This window comes from Homarus americanus, unplaced genomic scaffold (genome assembly GCF_018991925.1).
Source record: "Homarus americanus isolate GMGI-L3 unplaced genomic scaffold, GMGI_Hamer_2.0 scaffold39155, whole genome shotgun sequence".
NCBI classification, from domain to species: Eukaryota; Metazoa; Arthropoda; class Malacostraca; order Decapoda; family Nephropidae; genus Homarus; species Homarus americanus.
Genome location: NW_024737042.1, coordinates 2,860,713 through 2,883,193, shown reverse-complemented (window position 1 = coordinate 2,883,193; position 22,481 = coordinate 2,860,713). Strand labels below are relative to the sequence as shown.

Below are 22,481 nucleotides of genomic sequence, written 5' to 3'. Positions count from 1 at the left end.
ACTACTTAAATTTATATTATATGTGTTATGAATCGCCCTACATGAAGTATTCTTCGTATCTTTAGCTTTTAACCCTATGAATATCTCCGAAAGTCTGACTCACCGCTTCACATCCACCAGCCATGACAAGCCGGTAATAAAACTCGAAGCGCCCGATTACTAAGGAGCTAACGCACGCGCGTTGGTGATGAGGCTACTTATATAAACATGTGGGATGCGTGTGAGACAGTGAGTAGCGGATCGTGGTGGGACATCAGTCTCTGAGGTCATCCGTGCGTGTTGTTGGTGAAGCCACAGCCACAAACAGTATATGATAGTTGAGTAAGGAACTCCACAAGTGTAAGTGCTGCTCCTCGCCTTAGATGTTGTGTATTTAACGATGAGTGACTTTCAGTGGTGTTTACAGTGGTTATGAGTGTTACTTTAGTTATTGTTGATTGAGAGTAAATATGGTTGTTGGAGATGGTCTGTATCCCGTGGGTCAGCAGGACATCTCTTTTGCGTGCCGCACACCTAATAAACTGACTGCTGCGTCGTGCTACACACTTGAATAAGTGTTGCGTCGTGCTGGTCACCAAACTGACTGCTGTGTCGTGCTATGTCCATTTCCATTACCAATACTTGTCCCCACCCCTACTTGCAGCCAATAATTATATATTAGATTTTAATGACAATATTTATTGTTTGAAAATCTAAGCATTATAAAACTTTTCGTCATTCGATTACACTTTTAAACATAATCCCTTAACGAGGGTGAACATGTGAGAAAGTGGAAGACGAACCGTGTGAGTGAAGAGGAATAATGGTGAACAGTTGGGTAACACATGATTATCATTCCTGTCGTGAAAACTTCAGCAGTCTTATAACATTGAATACTATGATAACTCCTTCAGTACAATAACAACCCCTTTAGTACAATGAAATCCCCTTCATTACGATGACAGCACCTTGGACACGATGACAACCCCTTGATTACGAAGTCAACACTTTTCTTTTGATATTAGAATACCTTGCATGCAAATTCAACCCCCAAACACAAGGACTATGATGACTTCACCCCTTGAGTACAGTGACTTATCTCTTTAATACGACTGCAGTCCTTTGAATAAAATGACCGATTCCCTCGATTTAGATGAAATTCTACTTAAATCCACTGCACCTGTCAAGAAAAAACTCGATCAACTAAGGAATATGATGCATCAAACTGTATTACTTTATCCCTTTTGATTTTTTAACTATGAATATTTAACTTCAGCAACAAACTTGTTTCGTGGAAACCGTACTTTCATAATGAAGAGGAGAACCAGGGAACAAACAAACATCTTGTCCGTTTTCAAGGCTCTGATGATGGAAATTGATTTTCCGACCTGACCATTGTGGACTTCACCCTCCTCTGTATATATATATACCTTGTCTTGTACTTCTCCTTAGTCTGTACTTACCCCTGATGATGTGAATTACACGAAAGCGCTTGGGAACTTCGTTCCAAGTTTAAAAGCTCCAAAAGTTGTTGGTAGCGAAAGGCAGAGCGGGTAAGATGACAGAGGAAGGAGCAGGAGGTGAGGAAGGGAAATGTAGTGGGAGAGATAGTACCGTGGCTTTACACGACTGCGTTTATTTGGTTAGCGCATAGCGCACGTATTTGGTTTTGTCTGTGTTGGGTGTGTGATCCTCGGGTCACCACTCCTCTGGATTGTGTTAAGGGAACTTCGTGTTTTCTTCTTTCCTTGTGGTTATCAGCATATATATATATATATATATATATATATATATATATATATATATATATATATATATATATATATATATATATATATATATATATATATATATATATATATATACATATTTCATGTAGATCCACAATGAAAATCTGGATAAGATAAATCTTGATAAAATCACACGGGAAAAGGGAAACAACTGAGCACCTTAGCTTTCGTCTTTACTCAAGATATATAGGATAATGAATAAAGCTAATATAAGGTATTATTATTTCCTTATGATATATATTATATATATATATATATATATATATTATATTATATATAGTATATATATATATATATATATATATATATATATATATATATATATATATATATATATATATATATATATATATATATATATATATATATATATATATATATATATATATATATATATATATATATATATATATATATATATATATATATATATATATATATGAGACGCACTGGTAAAAGTAAACACTTCTATTCCTTCCAACACTACAGGCGGAATCAATAATTATACACAAGCACTAGAGTACTTCTTAGCGTAGATCCACAATGGAAACGTGCATAAGATAAATCTTGATAAAATCACACAGGAGCTAAAACAAGTTTCAAATTGATGATGCCAACCATTTGTCATGTGTTTTATGAACAATGGATCCTTAGGCATGAAGGCCCGTTAGGGTTAATGTGGATACACAACACCTTATACTAATACTTCGGTACACAAGTAGGCAGCACGACTGGCACTGCCTCTAACCGCCTACACTTTTCCAATTATAAAGTTGAGTACCTATCTGCAGATAAGTGGTCTGGGTTTACTCCAGGATCTAACCAGCAACACTCGGCACAGGAGGGGATAGATGTATCCACTCTGCCGCAGCATTTCTTTAATTTACAGTCAAGATTTAATCTAAGACGCTCATGCACACGCACACGCACACGCCTTCGATGAAAAAGAATAATAATTGAAGAGTAATTTACACTACAATACACTGTAAAAGAAAATCTAACTACCTAACTTTATTCTATACTACTAAAATCCATTAGGTAATACAAGCCACAATATACTATCCTAGCATTAATGTGCACAGATAATATGAAAAACTTTTTCTCATGTGGTCTCCATACACTGTTGTAAGTCTAATCTTGAGTATTTTTATCAGCGACAGAGAGATGTTGCTGGTGATGGTGGTGGTCACCACAGCCGCTGCCAGCATCCTCCCGCAGCTTGGTTCCTCTGGTATGTAGCAACACCAAATTGATGACCAACCTATTGCCAAGTGATAAGTCTATAACTCTACCGCGACCCTTATTCAATATTACTGACCTCATGCTCACCGCTAGTCATCTTCCCCATCTCAGTCATGAACCACCCAAACGTCTGATCATCCTTGAGTTATGCCCGGTTAAGGATAATCCTCGTCGTGTTCCTGGCCAGACCCTCGAACCACTACATATAGTTTCTGTTTATAGTTACAATTTCTAGTTGACACTGCCGGGATTATTTTTATAACTTGCTCCTTACTTGGTAAAACTGAACCCTTAAGCCAGCCAATAATCAAACTCCCAGTCCCAGTTGTTAACCTCCTTTTTACCAATCTATGTTTGCAACATGGCATCACATCTCCCCAACACTATATCTAAACATAGCTTTAGGCTCAGTTAACATTCTCCATTGTACTGTAAAGAAGTGAAACCTAACTTTATCTTTCATTTCTTTTGTCAACTTTTTAATACCATTTCTAAATCCAATTTATGCGTAAAAAGGTTATCACACAAATATTTCGTCATGGAAAAGGACCTCTGCACATATTACCATAAACGTAATAATTCGATCTTTGAGACGCAGTACAGCTTACCTGCTCTATTTGACCTAAATACCTACAAATAGATTTCAATTATTAGCACAAAAGTTCTACTTACACTTACTTTTCATTAAATTTTCGTATTTCTTTTCTCACATATATAGTCAATTCTTCCATATATCATTCAAACTATCCCTCTAAGTTCCAGCATTAACAATACTTCAAAGGACGTACTCAACACACACAGCGCATATTATACCTATTTGCATGTAATACATAACTTACACAATAATTACATTTGGTACAGCTGTCATATAACAATAAATAATTCAGTACTTCTCTCCCAGGCGTGGAAGATTTGTTGTCAGTCGCAGGTGGTGGTGTGGAAGCCGTGCTGGAGGCGGTGTCTCAGCCCACCTGCTCCCTCATCCTCCTCACAGATGGCACCACCTCACCCTCCACCATCCTCAAGGTGATGTTTGTTTTTATGTAGCCTCCACCTGCTGTATGTTCTTGTGTAGCCTCCACCTGCTGTATGTTCTTATGTAGCCTCCACCTGCTGTATGTTCTTATGTAGCCTCCACGTGCTGTATGTTCTTATGTAGCCTCTACCTGCTGTATGTTCTTATGTAGCCTCCACCTGCTGTATGTTCTTATGTAGCCTCTACCTGCAATATGTTCTCATGTACCCTCTACCTGATATATGTTGTCATGTAGACCACTGCCTGCTGTATGTTTTTATGTAGCCATCACATCTTGTATGGGCTTTTGTAACCTCCACCTGCTGTATGTTCTTATGTAATCTCTACCTGCTATATGCTATGTAGCCTCCGGCTGCTGTATGTTCTTATGTAGCCCCCATCTACTATATTTTCTTATGTAGTCTCCGCCTGCAGTATGTTCTTATGCAGCCTTCACCTGCCGTATGTTCTTATGTAGCCTCTACCTGCTATCACATGTAACAAATAATATTTTACTTAAGTTTTCTTATATATCTTCTAACTCTCCTATTAATTAATTGTTTTACTAAACCTCCTGATCACTCATGGGTGATCTGAAATTTTCTTTGTAGCAGTTTTTCTCTTACACACTTGACTGTTTAAACAACTCCGAGGGCTGTAGTCCTTGGTCTTGGTGTATTTCTTAAAGGAAGGGTTGGACCATCATATATTACACAGGCCTGAGGTGGGTTACAAGGTTCCGTCCCTCTTTCTCTGGACATAATATTTTTTTTTTTCCAATGTATGGTTAAACCTTCAGGAGTTTAATTACCCAATTTACATTGCCAAGGACGCCCGTTTCTACCCTCCAGCAATTTTGGGGAAAATTAGTAGAATTTATGTATAATTTTTATCTCTTCTCTCAGAAGGAGAGTGCAGTGCCACGGAACCCCTGGGGTGTGGTGGTGTTCGAGGTGGTGCTAGACAGCCAGGAAGCTAACGAGACCCAGGTGCTGCTCGCACGCCTGCTCCACCAGGCTCGACAGGTTTGTCACTCTCCCGTGTACTCCAGCTGGCCCGACAGGTAGGTCACTCTCCTGTCTGCACCAGAGGTAATTCAGTTTCGTTCCTGTTACACCAGGCTTTATAAGAATGTCCCCGTTCCTGTTTCACAAGGTTCCACAGGAATCTCAGTTTCGCACCTGTTTCACAAGGTTCCACGGGTAGTCACTCAGCTAATATAAAGTTTAAGGCAACCAAGATATCCTCCTTGACTTTTTCCTACAAAAGGATACCAACTGATCTTCTCTTCAACTTAACCTGACGTCCAACCTGATCCATATATGGCGCTCGTTCTGTCAGGGTTTAGCTGGATTAGTCTGAAGAACTGAGCCAGATTTATTTAGCTGATTCCTGATGGTATGTAGGGCCACGCAACTGAACTCATCAACGGAAATACACCTCCGGCTCTCCTCTTTACTTTTAATACATCGTTTTAAATCTAATGGAGGAAAAGTGAATATAACATCTTGACTTTTGTTCCACGCTGCCCCTGGTGGGATATAAATCGAACGCAAGTTATTTTTATTGTGGTAATATTTGATAGGGTCAGACCTCAATAAATATTTACAGTGATTATGATTTATGCTTCACTAAAAAGTATGTTCAGTATATTACTGCAACTTTAGGGGTGATGCCGTGCATACCCTCAGCGATTATGACATCTCTGTCATATTAAACATAACATTTTAAGCAATGCGCCTTATTAATTAATTATCTCTCCTTTTATAGATTTTATGCTTCATATATATATATATATATATATATATATATATATATATATATATATATATATATATATATATATGTTACCTTTAAAAGATTAGATCATTTTTAGCTCTTGTATTTTTACTGATAGTGCATATTCACACATTACCTTGATACAGGTGCACATGGCAATATTGATTCCACTATGATGTGAAATACACTGTACACACTTATGTAAGGGGGCCACTTATATTACGAGCCTTGTACGTAAGTCGTATTCCTTTCTCGTTGCAGCCCTTGAGGGCAATTCACTCTCAAATTACAATTAAGAATAAAAAAGTCAGGTAATTATCACAGGTGCATGTAATAGTGGTGGTGAAACATGAACACCACAAGCCACAGGTGAGGATGGTGGTAAAGGTTAGTAAGGATCCGGTCGTACACAGGTGAGGATGGAGTCTCGGTGTGTGCGGGTGGTGGTGGTGAGTCACGACCCGGTCTTCCTCGACACCTTCGCGGAGTGGTCCCTCAAGGGCCGCCTCCTGGTGTGGGCCACCAAGCTGCTGGTGGTCACCAGCCTCCCACTCCCACAGCTCCACGCCCTCCTGTCCTCCCACTGGACCTTCTCCATGATGAACACCATCTTGCTCAACCTGGAGGACACACCACCCAACCTCAGGTAATATACACAATGAACACTATCTAGTACAACAGGGGGGACGCACCACCCAAACTCAGGTAATATACACAATGAACACCATCTTGTTCAACCTGGAGGACACACCACGCAACCTCAGGTAATATACACAATGAACACCATCTTGTTCAACCTGGATGACACACCACCCAACCTCAGGTAATATACACAATGAACACCATCTTGTTCAACCTGGAGGACACACCACCCAACCTCAGGTAATATACACAATGAACACCATCTTGTTCAACCTGGACGACACACCACCCAACCTCAGGTAATATACACAATGAACACTATCTTGTTCAACAGGGGGGACACACCACCCAACCTCAGGTAATATACACAATGAACACCATCTTGCTCAACCTGGAGGACACACACACCAACCGCAGGTAATATATACAATTCATGTTATTCTAGCCTAATGCTTAGATGGTCATAATATGAACTTCATTGAATTTTTTTAATAATCATATTCAATATACAGTCGAACATCTTATGGTAAAAGTGAAGGTAGTTATAAATATCAATGTATTATGAAAAGATTTCTGTGATAACCTGTAACATAAAGATTCAGTTATTAATACAATGTTTCTCATGCCATGGACAGGGTCAGGATGTACACCCACCTGCCATACAGTCCAGAGGGAGCCCAGGTGGTGAGAGTTGCCTCCTGGTTGCCGGAACGCGGCCTCGTCCCAAAACCGGACAGTTCTCTATTCTCCTGTAAATTCTCCAAGTAATTATGCGTATATATATATATATATATATATATATATATATATATATATATATATATATATATATATATATATATATATATATATATATATATATATATATATATATATATATATATATATATATATAATCAACTACCTCACCAGCCAGGACTCAAACCCTCGACCTATTGCGTGGGACTAGGTAACATTACCGACCATACCACAAGAGCACTAAAAGCAGTTCTAGACTTTGTTATATTTCACACAAAGCCTGTTCATCGAGCTGATGGCGCTATGAACTTCCCATTGGAAACTGCCCGTGCTGCTTATGTGGATGTCAGTAGCATTTTACCCAATCCGGCTGGTATGAAACACGAGGTACCATATATACTTCATTTTTGGTCCATATAACATGCGGACTTTGAACATATAATCAACTACCTCACCAGCCAGGACTCGAACCCTCGACCTACTGCGTGGGACTAGGGGAAGTTACCGACCATACCACAAGAGCACTAAAAGCAGTTCTAGACTATGTTATATTTCACACAAAGCCTGTTCATCGAGCTGATGGCGCCATGAACCTCCCATTGGGAACTGCCCGTGCTGCTTATGTGGATGTCAGAAGCATTTTACCGAATCCAGCTGGTATGAAACACGAAGTACCATATATACTTCATTTTTCGTCCATATATCACGCGGACTTTGAACATATAATCAACTACCTCAACTGACAGTGAAACTGCTCATCTTTAGGTTTTTGACGGATTGAAATGTCATCTAGGCTTTTATTCTAATCACTACAAATTATACTAAGGGTGCTGAGGGAGTTTGGGATTTTCCCACTGTAAGATTATGCCCTAGACCTGCTAATTGCATAACAAAAACGCTAATAGAGTAACACCGACAGAGTCCACCATTTCTTATGCTCGCTGTAGGATACTAACAAACATCCTCCCAGCCCAGTACAGTAGCATGAAAACGGAGCAGGTTTAACTTCAAGTGGACACTTCTTGGCGCAAATTTCATCATTGTTCAGATTGTTTGAATACGGTTATAAATTTTCTTGGAGCAGCCCAGCCACTATGTTCTTTGATCAGTCACTGTTTACTACGTAGTCAAAAAACAATCGGTAAAGGAGTTGCTTATTCACGAAGACACGACATGTGCCTCACTTAAATTACATGTTTCGATTTAAGACTTTCTTATTCGTATCATTTAAAATATAACTCGTTATTGTAGGTATTGCCTGTAATAATGATTCCAAAACAAAATATACAAATAATATTTCACAAGCTATCATCTTTTCTGTTTAACATAGAATTATTAAATTTATTTGTATACGAAGCAAACCTAAATCATAGGGCTCTTTTTTTTCCAAAAGTATTTACTTACAATTGAGGACGATATCATGTGCACCCTCAGCTTCTACGGGGCCCAGGTGAACGTGACCGCCTTACCGTTCCCACCGTTCTGGGATGAGGTGAAGGGACCTGACAACACGACACAGTACTCCGGCACTGACTACATGTTGCTGGCGACCATTGCTGACGCTCTCAACTTCACCATCTACGTCATACCTACCGCCAACTGGGCAGAGGTGGGAAACAACATATGAACATTATTTATAACTTTAAATATCCTTAAATATGAAGATGTAGTGTACCGTCTCTTGGCTCTCATTCCTGTCCGGGAAGTTCTCCAAGAAAACTAAAGCCTTTTAGAGTAAAGTTCTTTCTTGCACGTTCCTTATACATTCATTTATCAGTTTAGGTAACTCGTAAGCACCACTGTCAGGTTCTTTTAATAATAAACATTCATCAAATAACATAAACATATACCATCATTATACACAATTCGTACGATTAAACTGTTGTAACTCCGTCAAAATAAAGTCAGTATTTGCTGAAACACGAAGTCATTTACGAGCTTAAGGATATATTGCTTCTTCATAAATTTGGTTAAATTAGACATAGAGATAAGGAAGTTTCACGGAAGGAAGGACAGACTGACAAACGGATAGTCGGACAGACAGACGAAGCCATCTCCTCTATGAACTCTCTGCTGGTGACGTGGAGGTCATGAGTTATTATAATACATACAGTAAGTAACACTAAATATCAATCAACCTAAGCTATCAAGTGGTCTTCTGTATGAGAAAGTATATAGCCTACTGTACATTAAAGATACTCCAAATAAGGCTACAAATGTGAATAATTAAACATAACTGGACACGTGTATTCACAGGACATGGTCTAGTGTCACCGTGTTGTAATGGTTGTCGTTGACGGTATGTTGTGTTTCAGTCGCGCATAAGATACTTAAGGATTCACAGAAAACTGAATATCAGATTATATAAAGTCAGCCACATTAGAAAATGGAAACTAATAATTATTTTAACAACACAGTTGTGTTTGCCAGAGACCTTCTCTTCTGTTGTGAGTATAAGTAACACATTACATCTGAATGTAACTTTGATTTACATACACAAAAGTAACTTTTGAATAAATATCTTTCAAATATCTTTGTCCTACACTACCTGGTAAAATACATACGTTATTATAAAGGCTGTGCTCCCAGGGCAAGACCCACCCTGATGCTCGGTCTGACCTTGTAAGGAACAATTATTTAGTTAAATCAATAATACAATATTCTTTAACGTACCGGCCATGCATTTTTATGCCACCCCTTTAAGTAGGGGTGAAAATGAAGCATGATAATTAAATGATTACATTATGAAGAGGTAACATACACACATAATATATAACTCTTTTGTAATGTTGAGAATATGTGTATAATTATATTGGCAGGTTGAAAAGCTTGTGGAGGAAAGGGTGTCTTATATAGCTACAGTTTACCACACCCTGTTACCAAAACGTCTTGAACACTTCGACTACTCCTGGGTGTACGAGTACGCGTCCCTGGACTTCAGTATGGCCCAGCCTGGTATCAAACCACAGTGGCAGTCGCTCTACTACCCGCTCACTGACCTGGTGTGGGTCGCTGTCCTGCTGGCGCTGCTGTTCACCCCTGTGGTCCTGCTGCTGGTGAGAGGAATTTCCAATTTAGTTTCAGCTACCTGGGGAACCCGACGTTGCCGGGTATGTTTCTGAGGGGCAAAAAATCGGCCAGTTAGTGTCACATCCGTCACAGACGATTCCAAGAGTTCACAATACTCACTCCAAAAAGTTTGCCCTGACAATTTTCTGAACTTGTTCGGTCTTTATCCTCAGGCTATGAACTAAAATGGGTCGGCATCCGCTTGTTCCAGGTATGAACACTCGACTGAGTAACGTCTTCCGAGGTGTTTATAGACTTCTATTCAGTCACCCATTAGCTACCCATCTATAGTATAAGTTAGGTAACTGCTGATATTCTAACCTCTGGTACCTGAGATGCCGGATTGCAGGCACCGGCCTGGTGGCCCTCTTCAGACGTTTTCAATCAACTGACAGTGTCTAATATATCTCGGGACCAGACGGGATGACAGTTCTCAAAACAAGTTATTCTAGTTTAAGTGAGGCACAGGTTAATGGACGTTGCAGTGTAAATATCCCGGTAGACCAGTAAGAACTAGACAATAAAATTACTGTATATCTATATGTACCATGCAGGACATACAGGAATAGCGTTATTCCCGTTTGACCACAGTTGGTCGGAGCCTCTAAGTGTTTCCTATGAATATTTTACCATTCATTTTTCAGAATCAAACAGATTTTAGAGGTAACTTTACCAAAGACAAAGACAATCATATCAGGAGTGTTCGTTTTACGGGGTCACGCCTTCAAGTTCAGCCTCATTAAGTTTAACTAAATCCTGACAATATTAATTGGTCGGTCACTTTGCCAAATGTTTTAGAAGTACTTCCAGGGACTCGCCAACCCCAGTGTGATCTTATAATCAACCACACAATGTTCAACCACAGGGCTAGGGAGAGATGATAGATAAAATACAGACTACTTCCTGATTACCCAAGTGATATTTTTTCGTGTCTCATTTATAATTATGAAATTATGAGGTAAGTAAATAATCTTTGCTTAATAAGTAACTACTTTTGCAAACTTTAGTAACAAACGTTGCAACCGTATTGTTCATGTTATTGAGGACTTATTCGATATGATTTCTAGTTGCTTCGAGTTTAACTTGACAATGAATTTATGTACATTTGTTTGCACTGCAACAATTTTCTTATTGTGGATGAGAATAAATCGTTTTGAAAGATCAATGATTCAATATTCTCTTCGTAATAACCAGTGATGGAATATTTCCTAAAATATTTTTTTATATCAGTAAAGGTCTCCTGATATACGTCCCATTAACACGATACTAATTTTCAAACTACATAAATATTATAATAGTTGACAATCATCTACTAGCTTCAAATTCGTTTCCCTGCACTGACAGATCGCTCACAATAACTGTTACATGTTACCTGCACAATAAGTGTCGATGTAAGTAAATCTCTGATACGTGATGTTAACGACAGATTATTCGTGGGAGTGAGTGGAGGGATGGCGAGAGCGGGATAGAGGCAGCGGTGGTGGTGCATGACTGTACTGGGATGTTGTTAGGGCAGAATCTTCCACGACGACTGCCCAGGACCAACTCAAGCCGTGTACTGGTGGCAGCCTGGCTGGTGTTTTCTCTTGTAATCGGGACTGCTTACCGTGGCAACCTCACCTCCTACCTCACGCTAACGAAGTACCCACCCCGAACTGAGACACTTGAACAACTCGTTGCTACTACTGACAGGTAGTACTCACCCCCCCCCCTTTCCACTCACACACTCAAACACATTCTATAAAAATAGTGTAACATCTGCTCTCCATCGACAAATATATACAAACAAAATTATAATTTAACAAAAATCTCACAGGATAACGATGCCACCATACGGAGCAGAATTCAAAAATTTCTTCAGCAAGTCAGACTCACAGGTGTTCCAAAAACTGGCCGAAAGAATTCACTTGGTTCCATCAACAGTCGGACAACAAGAAGCCATTCAGAAGAAGTAAGATGTTTCTCTTAATGGGAAGAACAGAAGTTAAGTTCCTCTATATATATATATATATATATATATATATATATATATATATATATATATATATATATATATATATATATATATATATATATATATATATATATATATATATATATATATATATATATACCATAATAAAACAGATCTGTTGCGGAATCATTAAAGTCAGGAAGGTCATACGGTGTATTAAAAGAAATATGTTTGTTTTTTATTTCGCTTACGGAAACCATAAATTATTATTCTTGTGGTAAAATTGTGACTCAGTCTGTAATAATCTGGTATTTGCGGTTAATCGATGAATTTATAACTCAAAATGTAGTCATTGCAATAGTTGAATTTTGTAAAGTATGGTTGATTTTTTTTATAGTGAAGATGCGTGAGCAACCAGTGGCATTAATAACTAGCTCCCACAAAAACACTCCTACTTGTTACCTATATTTTACACTCTTTATAGGAAGGTTAACAAGCGATAAGTCTAAATTTTTAATTATGAAATTTTGAAAATATGATTTACTCAGCTTACTCCACACAGTAAAATTGTATTATAAAAATGTTGTCCAATGCTTCGTGTGCGCGACGCTGCATGTGACCGTAATGAGTACAGTAAATCATCATTTTTGTGAGGACCCAAGAAACCTGAAGTGTCAGCTTTAAAATACTATTCCAATAATAATAAGTTGTTTATTCATTTTGTCCTTTCGCGTATATTAGGGTTTGGATAATCCACTTTCATACTATTATTAGTACAAATACTCTGAAGATTCTAAAGGCCCGTCCACACGATCGAGCAGTGCCCGGCGGGCAGGCGCTAAATGCCCGTTATCTGGCAAAATTGGCGGGCAAACCAGTGGAATGCCTGTGCCCGTCGTTGAGCGAAATCATGGTCCGCCTGCCTGGTAGTTTGCTGCCGGATATGGAGCGACGATTCTGCCAGACAAAAGATAAAACTAGAAAACCGACATTCCTATAATATTGTCATTAATATTCAACATTACACAAGCCTGCAATACAAGACACGTGTTATTATTGGAACCTCACGTGACTGTCAAAAACAGCTGATCACTACGTCACCGCAGACCTTGGGGTCGGGGTCCTCAAGTCGGTGAGGTATGAACAGAGATACTTAACCCGAGTTAAGTACTGCAAATGTGACACGTATATGTTCCCCGCTCGGTCCAGATGTCCAGTGTATAACCAAATAAGCTTATGCAATGTACAGTATTGGCGTGACACTAAACGGGAGATTGTTTATGTATTATGTAATGACGACATTCGTGTGTGTTCTTCGTTCCTGCCGCTCTCCTCACTCTAGTCCCATAGTTTCCTGTCTATGCATATCATAATTCTAACATTATTCAATGAATTTTTATGTACTACAAATCTCACCTGCAAGTAATCTTCCTTGAGTACTTCATACATGGCTTGACAATTTGCACGTATTATGCGAGACAAACTTAGTTTTGATATCCTCGTTCTATACTGAAGTGACGTGTAGGTGCGCCCAGATGAAAGATATATGAGCGTTGCCTCCAGACGAGCCTCTGCAGATCTACTCGTCCTCATATTGGTATCCTGTTTTTTTATATATGGTTCCACTTTCGCTTGAAGTTTGTAAAAGGTGTTGGGGTCCATTCTCATGTAATTGGTGAAGTTTTGCTCATGTCCATCTTGCAGTTCACGTAAAATCGTGGCATGACTTCCATATACTTTTCTTCGACCTAACCACTCTTTGCACCATTTCCCTTTTCTGCATTTGGTTCTTCTTTTAGCACATAGCAGCAATTATTATAGTACACAACGCTATGCTCTTCGCTTTAACTGTCCGGCGATTATTCCTGCGACACACCATGGTGATCGTACCGCACCCACCACCGCCGACCACCTACTAGCTACCGGCGCCCGACTATGACTGCCGCCAACCACCCCCGTGTGTACGACAACACACAGGCTTTGCCCGGTAAACGTGCAAAGCCCGCCGGGCACGGCTCGATCGTGTGGACGGGGCTTAAGATCAATCAAAATATTCCCTCAAACTAAGAGTGTTCTCCCGTTAAGGCCAGTATCCTTATAGCATATCATTTGTTGTAGGTCTTCAGGATCTACTGTTTATCTTGAAGTATTATGTGACGCAGACAAGCACACTTGGAAAACCGACGTTACCAGCAGCTGAAGATAGCAGAGAGGTTCACCAAGACGGATGGGACCCCCAAATTATACATTGGTCGGGAAAGTATCCTTCCTGGCCAGGCCGCCTGGCCCATTCCTCACGATGCCCCTTACAAGCCTGTCTTAGATCGCAGCCTCATGGCTGTCATTGAGGTCAGTCATTCACACGCTTGGATTATGGAATATATGTGAGTGTATATGCAGAAGTTCTCCATTAATCAACCCTGCAGTTATTAATTTAGGCAGATGTCTTCTGTTGATACAAAATTTATGTATCAAGAATCAGTTTTTACTTTATCATCCCAGAATCAAGGGTCGATTTTTTAAATCCATCTCCACCATGGTCTGTCGTCAGCATCCTCCACTTCCAGACTGGTGTTTTGTATATATGTAACTATCCTGACACTCTGCCCAAACTTCTGTCTTCCTTTTGGTTTCTTTCATCTGACTGGGTTATTCGAGGCTCTCTCTTTTTCGCCTTCCCCTCTATCCTTGAACTACATGTTCCGTTCAGAGCATCTCAATCTTGCATTTATTTATCATATTATCCTAAATAACACTCCAAACGATTAAGAAAACAAAGGCTTAGAGACCCTGCTTTCACTGTCTTCACTGTTCATCTCCACTTGTACCCTGGGCCAGAGACCCAAGCTAGGGCTATTATCCAAGCCAAATTAGACCTGGAGCTCACATATGAAGTAGACATATGTTACTACAGTGACCTTCCCAGACTGATGTATCAAAAACATCTCGATATTATAAGCCTACCAAAAGGTATGAAGTACCCCAGGTTTGTCAAATAATGGTTAATAATGTACCAGATGAACTAACATGACATGTGTGATTGTTAAGCTGAGTTAGTGGCAGAAGAAATTTTTAACTCGTAACTTAAGAGTGATAATTTTTACTTGTACCTGAGGCTGGATCATCAGACCTATATACATCCCTCCATGTTTACATTTCTCCAATTACATTTCTGTCTTCTGCTCATTCCTTGATCGTTCTAACTATCCATCTTCACAACCAATTAACAAATTTTATATTTTTCCTCATTTTATTTACTGTATAACCATATATTTTGTAAATGACTACAATAAACATAATGCAAATGTATCAGGCATGTTTATCACGACTCAGAATAAGTGTGGGTTCTCATATCTAATCTGCTCAATAGGCTGGACTGTATGAGAAATGGAGCAAAGACCTGTTGTACCAAGTCCAGATGAATAGCCGCAGGAGGCAGCAGCAACAACGGACGCAGCAACAGGAGGAGGAACAGTCTCAGAAGAAGACAAAGTCAGACAGTGGCATCAAGGCTCTCACCATCACACACCTGCAGGGAGCATACTTGCTCCTCCTTTTGGGCTCTGGCCTTGCAGGACTTGTCTTTATCATGGAGGCCTTTCCCATGTGGCTTTTGCAGAAAAAAACGTAATAATTTAATTATCTGAAATGAAACATATCCTATAATTTGGCGAATTTGCAATTGGATCATCATTATGTAAAATAAGTGAAAACAAAAATGACGGCGATTCCTTTACAAATTATGTGCCATTAAAAAATTATTTGAAAAATCAGGACTTTGGTGAGATACATTTATACAGTGTCAATATGTGAAGAGTTTGGGTTTGTATAGTTATAAAGGCATCTTAAAGAGCCTGCACGAACTTAATATAGAACTATCATCAGGGATCACCACCTGAGGGTACTTCCTCTTGCGTAATTTTCATCACCCAGAACATTCCAGCACCTTTCCTTGTGAAAATATTGCACAGTATAGCAAAGTAATATGTAAACACAAGATTATAACTTTCTTATTGTGATAAAGATGAAGGCTACCGAATAAGACTTGGTTATAGCGAATGTTAACGAGTTTATCTTTCCTACGATATTCCTAAGATAAAAAACTGTTACTCTTGGTTCAAGTAGTATTGTGAAATAATGGTGTTCACGGCTGATAACTCTATTATCTCTAGCCTAGGTTAAATACGAATATGTTATCTATGGCCATCTTTTGCAGGTACTGTACTACTACTGATGCACTTCAATATGCCGAGTACTATTGCAGCTTTATTAATTATTACATATATGTGTATCGTTTAGTACTGATTAAATGTTATTGTTTACCAGTGATTCAGTAATAGTATAGGAAATACTATAGTTATGTTTTCACTAATGTAGTTCTACTGCTATATAAATAAGCTTTAACGGAGCGGTTATTACCATCAACACGTCCATGATTGTTGTACTTTTCTGGCATCAAATCCCACATTTTTCTACTATCTTAAATTTAACGCAGTTTAACGAAAATTGGACTATATATTTACTTTATATAGTAAACATTTTGAGACACATCCCATTGCATGAATCTATCTTAACCCTTTCATTTTATTCCCAACAAATGTCTCGCACTACTCAACCTATTTCCTCTTATTTGCTTGTTACAATATGCCTTGATTTACACACACAAAGCAGTGAGAAGTAAGATACTGAGATTTAGGCTCTGTAATATTCACATTTATCATGTTGTAGACGACAGCCTGACAAGACGCAATACTGCAGGTTGAGCAGGCTGAATGAGTACAGCTTGCAACTACTCACTCATATTGAAAGGTTGAAGTCTGCCTGCTTATCTACCACATGTCTTATATTGGCAATAGAAGATACACTAATTCCAAGGGGTGTAGTAGAAACAATACATATGAAACTCTGAGGATATTAAGTTTTTACAACCTCATTCTAGGACACTGAAATGAGAAAGAATATTTACTCAGCGAGAAATGATTCGAAGCCATAGATTATCTTATAAAACAAACTAAAGGACGTGTTGTATGTTCAAAGCTCATAAAAGTACAGTCATCACTTAAACCATAAAATGTGATCAAGATAAAGGCCAATGTCAGGAATTAATTTAAGCATTTTCCTTTTAATAAGTTATTTTGAAAAAACTGTGTATATCCACCTCAGCCTTTCCTGTTTTGCTAAGACAGACATCAACCTAGTTTGTGTGGTGGTGATAGAGCAACTCCTTTAATGTTTGTGGAAATAAAATTGCTGCAACCCCGTGTTCAGGGAAGCAGGGTACAGGTCAAAGTCAGGATGAACATCTACCCAAGACAAGTGTATTGGCGAGACAAGATCCCATCCTAAGTCAAGTGATAAGAGGTAGACCATAGATGTTTATATATAACTGAGCACAATGTGACTTCTAAACGTTGTTAAGGCGAAGACGTAAATCGGAACGTACAGTTAACCAAAGATGCACTGACCCTACCCTGGGTCTCTTACTCGCAATTTTACCTGGCAATACTTGGTAAAGTAAAGCTGTATGTAATGGTGATTGTGATTGGTGGATCTATTTTCGGCTGTATTACTGTCAGGTTAAGTATTCAACAAACCAAAGGTAGCATTTTTATAATAATAAACTATTCATTGTCATTTAAGATCATGAAATTTTCCAAAATGTAGTTTATTTGCTTAAATAACTAAAAATAAAATATTTTAATGAATTGGCAACTCAACTACAACAAGGGCTGCCACAAAATTATCACATTAAATACCCTTCATAATTTAAGCAAATATACGAAAATTTTGACACTTTTCATGATCTTAAATAAGGATGAATAGTTTATTATTATTATGAAAATGCTACCTCTGGTTTGCTTAATTATGTGGCAATATTAGACATTTTCTAATCTTGTGACATGTAAGTGTGAAATACAAAAATAAAAATGCTGCTACGTTTGACCTTCCCTCGTATATTTTCATCACATGTTAAACAAGTGGTTTTCTATCGATGATAAAAATTGATGACTAGTGTTAAGAAGTCAACATCATACTTCGCACTTGTTCCACATTACAATGTAAACTTTGGCCAAGTAGAAAATATTTACAATATTCTTAATAATACAGTTTAGCTTAAAACACAATGTAATGGCTCAAAAAATCGGCGAAAGATGGTGGTACTGTACCGTATATGGGCCATCAGGCAAATGCGATCTACTGTCACTTTCCACTCTAGCTATCAGGGAACTCGTTCCACTTGAAAACTTTCCATCGTCACATCTCTATAAAAAGAATTAACTTAACTATAAACACAAACGTTTGATAATTCCACTGGTCAACAAATTTCACCTTTCAACTGGTTCAGAAACAAAAAAATTTAATTCAAGTATGGCCTTTGGTAAGTACAGTACAACCACTCTACCTTAACTAAAGAACTTTTTTGGGGGGACTTCTATTTGTAATCGATAGTTATATCACGGTGCAGCATCCAGCAAACGCCCGTCGTGTTCATCACTAACATCTTCCAGGTGTGCGGGTAAAAATCAAGATAACTTAGAAAATAAAGCTTCAGTAACATTAGGCAGCCAAGATTGAAATAGGAAGCCAACAACACTTGCACAAGCTCGACGTAATTTCCCGCCTTGTGTTTACCTAAGAAATTGTGAGAAACGTCTCTGAATGCAATATATGCTCGGAGTTCCTACTCTGTCACCTCACGGATTTGAGGTCCCACAAAAATTTCTTCTTTCACCATCTTTAAGCAATGCATTCTCAAAGTCTTTCATTAACCATAGCTTGATGTGCAAAATTCACAAGTGGTTCATGTTTCTCATTTTTCTCATCATGAATTAATTCTCACATATTCCAGGTTTTCTCTGGTAATGTTCCTTAATGAATCGGCTGTCCCACACACATAATATAATAATTTAAACCAATTTGAATGTTTATAAGTAGGCCTATAACTTTGAAATCTAAATATATTTGATAAATTAAAGTGTCACAACCATATTCTCAAAGGACTGGGTGAACCATTGGAATGCTAAGTAACCGATTTCCATTTTCACGAAGGGCAGCTTTGTAAGTAATTTTGGAACTGTCAATAAAAAGGGGTCACTCAGATGGATCACGTTTATGGCCATTCATATCACAGCAGTGAAACATTGACTGCCCCTGATTCAAGAACTGGATGAATCTCTCAAAACTATTTAGTACCCTTGTAGAAATCTCCCTCTCGCTTTGAGCTAAATAAGTTGTACTCCCATTTTCCACGCGTGCATTCTACGTTATTACCAGATGGCAGCCCACCAAGCTGCACGGTCTCTTGCAGCCTCTTTCGCTAGATTCTTAACTCTGACGTCATTTCTTAGAAACTCTCCGCCTTGAGGCACAGTAACCTGGCGGGGCACACCAACCCGGAGGGGCGCAGTATCCCGGAGGGGCACAGTAACCTGGCGGGGCACAGTAACCTGGAGGGGCACTGTAGCACGGAGGGGCACAGTAACCTGGAGGGGCACAGTAACCTGGAAGGTCACAGTAACCTGGAAGGGCACAGTAACCTGGAGGGACACAGTAACCTGGAGGGGCAGAGTAACCTGGAGGGGCAGAGTAACCTGGAGGGACAGAGTAACCTGGAGGGACACTGTAACCTGGAAGAGTAGAGTAACCTGAAGGGGCACTGTACTCTGGACTCCACACAGTAATGTGGTTGTGGTGGAGGTAGAGTGTATCCCGGAGGTCAATCTTAACTGGAACTTCTACCATGACTGACTGCTGCCTCGTGTTGTGCCCCTACACTAACGCTACCTGTGCTCTCCCAGCCTCTACACTCAACCTATACATTTATCCATCCATCACCACCTTCTACTTACTACCACTAAACCCACTAAAACCATTCATGTTATACTAATATCACTCATCTATCATCACTCAATAGGTACCACTACCCATCCATTACAACCTCCACCCACAGATTACCACCATCAACCAACTACAATCACTATCCAGCTACCATCACCCACCATTACCACCACCCATTGCCTACCACCACCTTCCAAGAGCGCTATTGGTAATATAAGTCAGCTATGTTATTCGTTATTAGTGTTAGCAAATTTTAGATTATAAAATATTTTACACACAGTAATAAGTCAAACAATATATATGTTTCCAACTTATAAAATATTTCCGCCGGAGAGTAATGAAGCACAGAACTTAACTATATTTCGAACACACACACACACACACACACACACACACACACACACACACACACACACGCACACATACACGCCTTTATTCTTCCCAAACTAACGTATGCGTCACCAGCCTGGTCGTCTTCCCTCAACTCCACCGAACAACGTCAGCTAGAGAAGGTACAGAAAAGGGCCTGCAGAATCATGCTCGGCGCTGACTACTCCGGCTACACCAACACTCTCTCCACCCTGGAAATGCCATCCCTCAGTGACCTCCACCACCAAGCACTGGAAAGGTTTGGCAGCCAACTATTGCACCACCCTCATCATCGCCACCTCCTGCCACAGGCAGCCCCCCACCCACCTCGCCACTACAACAAAATTCAGCCCATAAGAGCCCGCACCGATAGATATAAGAATAGCACCATCCCATCTATTGTTAAAATAATAAACAACTCCTGATTCATGTACTGTACACTGTACAGCCCTGTAAATGTATTGAACTCATATCATTATGTCTAAATCACATGTAAGTTTGTATATTTTCAGGCACCGGCTGCAACTCTATTAATGAACCGTTTATTATTATTATTATTATTATTATTATTATTACACACACACACACACACACACACACACACACACACACACACACACACACACACAAACAGACACAGACACGTACAAGGTAACAAGGTATGTGTATACGCGAAAACAAATCCATACACACATGCAAACTCAAGACAATACTATTATTACATAAACACACATACAGTACCTACATGAACACAGGACACACACATACTCACACGAACACCCACACAAACACACTTGTCACTGTCTCATAAAATTAAATAGATATTCTTTGCTTCTTTTCTGCATCAAAATTGTTTTAAACATCAAATACAAGTTTGAATTACTACTTAAATATATATTATCTGTGTTATGAATTCGCCCTAAGTGAAGTATTCTTCGTATCTATAGCTTCCAACCCTATGAATATCACCAAAAATCTGACTCACCGCTTCACATCCATCACATCCATGACAAGCCGGTAATAAAACTCGAGGCGCCCGATTACTAAGGAGCTAACGCACGCGCGCTGTTGATGAGGCTTCTTATATAAACATGTGGAATGCGTGTGAGACAGCGAGTTGGGAGTTCTGTCACTGAGGTCACCCGTGCGTGTTGTTGGTGTAGTCACATACAGTATATGATAGTGTGGGACGCGCGTTTGAGTAAGGAGCGGGTCTCGGTGGTGTCACAACACACAACTCACTCAACACCTCCACAAGTGTAAGTGCTGCTCCTCGCCTTAGAGGTTGTGTATTTAGCAATGAGTGTCTTTCAGTGGTGTTTACAGTGGTTATGAGTGTTAGTGTTAGTGTTCATTGAGAGTAAATGTGGTTGTTGGAGGTGGTGTGTATCGCATGGGTCAGCAGGACATCTCTTTTGCGTGATGCACACCTGATAGACTGACTGCAGCGTCGTGCTACACACCTGAATAAGTGTTGCGTCGTGCAGTGCACCAAACTGACTGCTGTGTCGTGCTATGTCAACCTACATTACCAATATTTGTCCCCACCCCTACTTGCAGCCAACAATTATATATTAGATTTTAATGCCAATAATTATTGTTTTAAACTCTAAGCATTACAAAATTTTTCGTCATCAGATTACACTTTTAAAGGTAATCCCTTAATTAGGGTGGACATGTGAGAAGGTGGAAGACGAACCGTGTGAGTGAAGAGGAATAATCGTGAATAGATGGTTAACACACGTGATTATCATGCCTGTCTTGAAAACTTCAGCTGTCTAATAACGTTGAATACTATGACAACTCCCTCAGTACAATAACAACCCCTTCACTAGGATGAAAACCCTTTCATTACGAAGACAAGCCCTTTCTTAAGATATTATAATACCTTGCATACAAATTCAACCTCCAAACACAAGGACTTAACCCATTCAGGAAGATAGATTAACCCCATGACTATGATGGCTTAACCCCTTGAGTACATAAGAACATAAGAAAATAAGGAGTCTGCAATAGGCCGGTTGGCCTGTGCATGGCAGCTCCTGTCGAGAATTACTACCACTCT

The 22,481-nt window shown here is 39.3% G+C and overlaps 1 protein-coding gene across 1 annotated transcript; it reads left to right on the top strand.

The window, feature by feature from the left end:
* The first annotated feature begins 242 nt into the window (after positions 1-242).
* On the top strand, positions 243-16,267 carry LOC121872583. Its single transcript, XM_042375415.1, has 12 exons — positions 243-339; positions 2,924-3,000; positions 3,913-4,037; positions 4,932-5,051; positions 6,219-6,451; positions 7,083-7,211; positions 8,620-8,794; positions 10,005-10,241; positions 11,681-11,946; positions 12,071-12,205; positions 14,371-14,557; positions 15,579-16,267. The coding sequence occupies exons 2-12, from the start codon at positions 2,934-2,936 to the stop codon at positions 15,837-15,839; spliced, it is 1,935 nt and encodes a 644-aa protein (XP_042231349.1). The 5' UTR covers positions 243-339; positions 2,924-2,933; the 3' UTR covers positions 15,840-16,267.
* The last annotated feature ends 6,214 nt before the right edge of the window (positions 16,268-22,481 follow it).

Coding starts and splice junctions, on each gene's coding strand:
- LOC121872583 (XM_042375415.1), top strand. CDS start 2,934: ATGTTGCTGGTGATGGTGGTGGTCACCACAGCCGCTGCCAGCATCCTC. Junction 4,038..4,931: donor CACCCTCCACCATCCTCAAG/GTGATGTTTGTT, acceptor CTCTTCTCTCAG/AAGGAGAGTGCAGTGCCACG. Junction 10,242..11,680: donor CCCCTGTGGTCCTGCTGCTG/GTGAGAGGAATT, acceptor TGTTAACGACAG/ATTATTCGTGGGAGTGAGTG.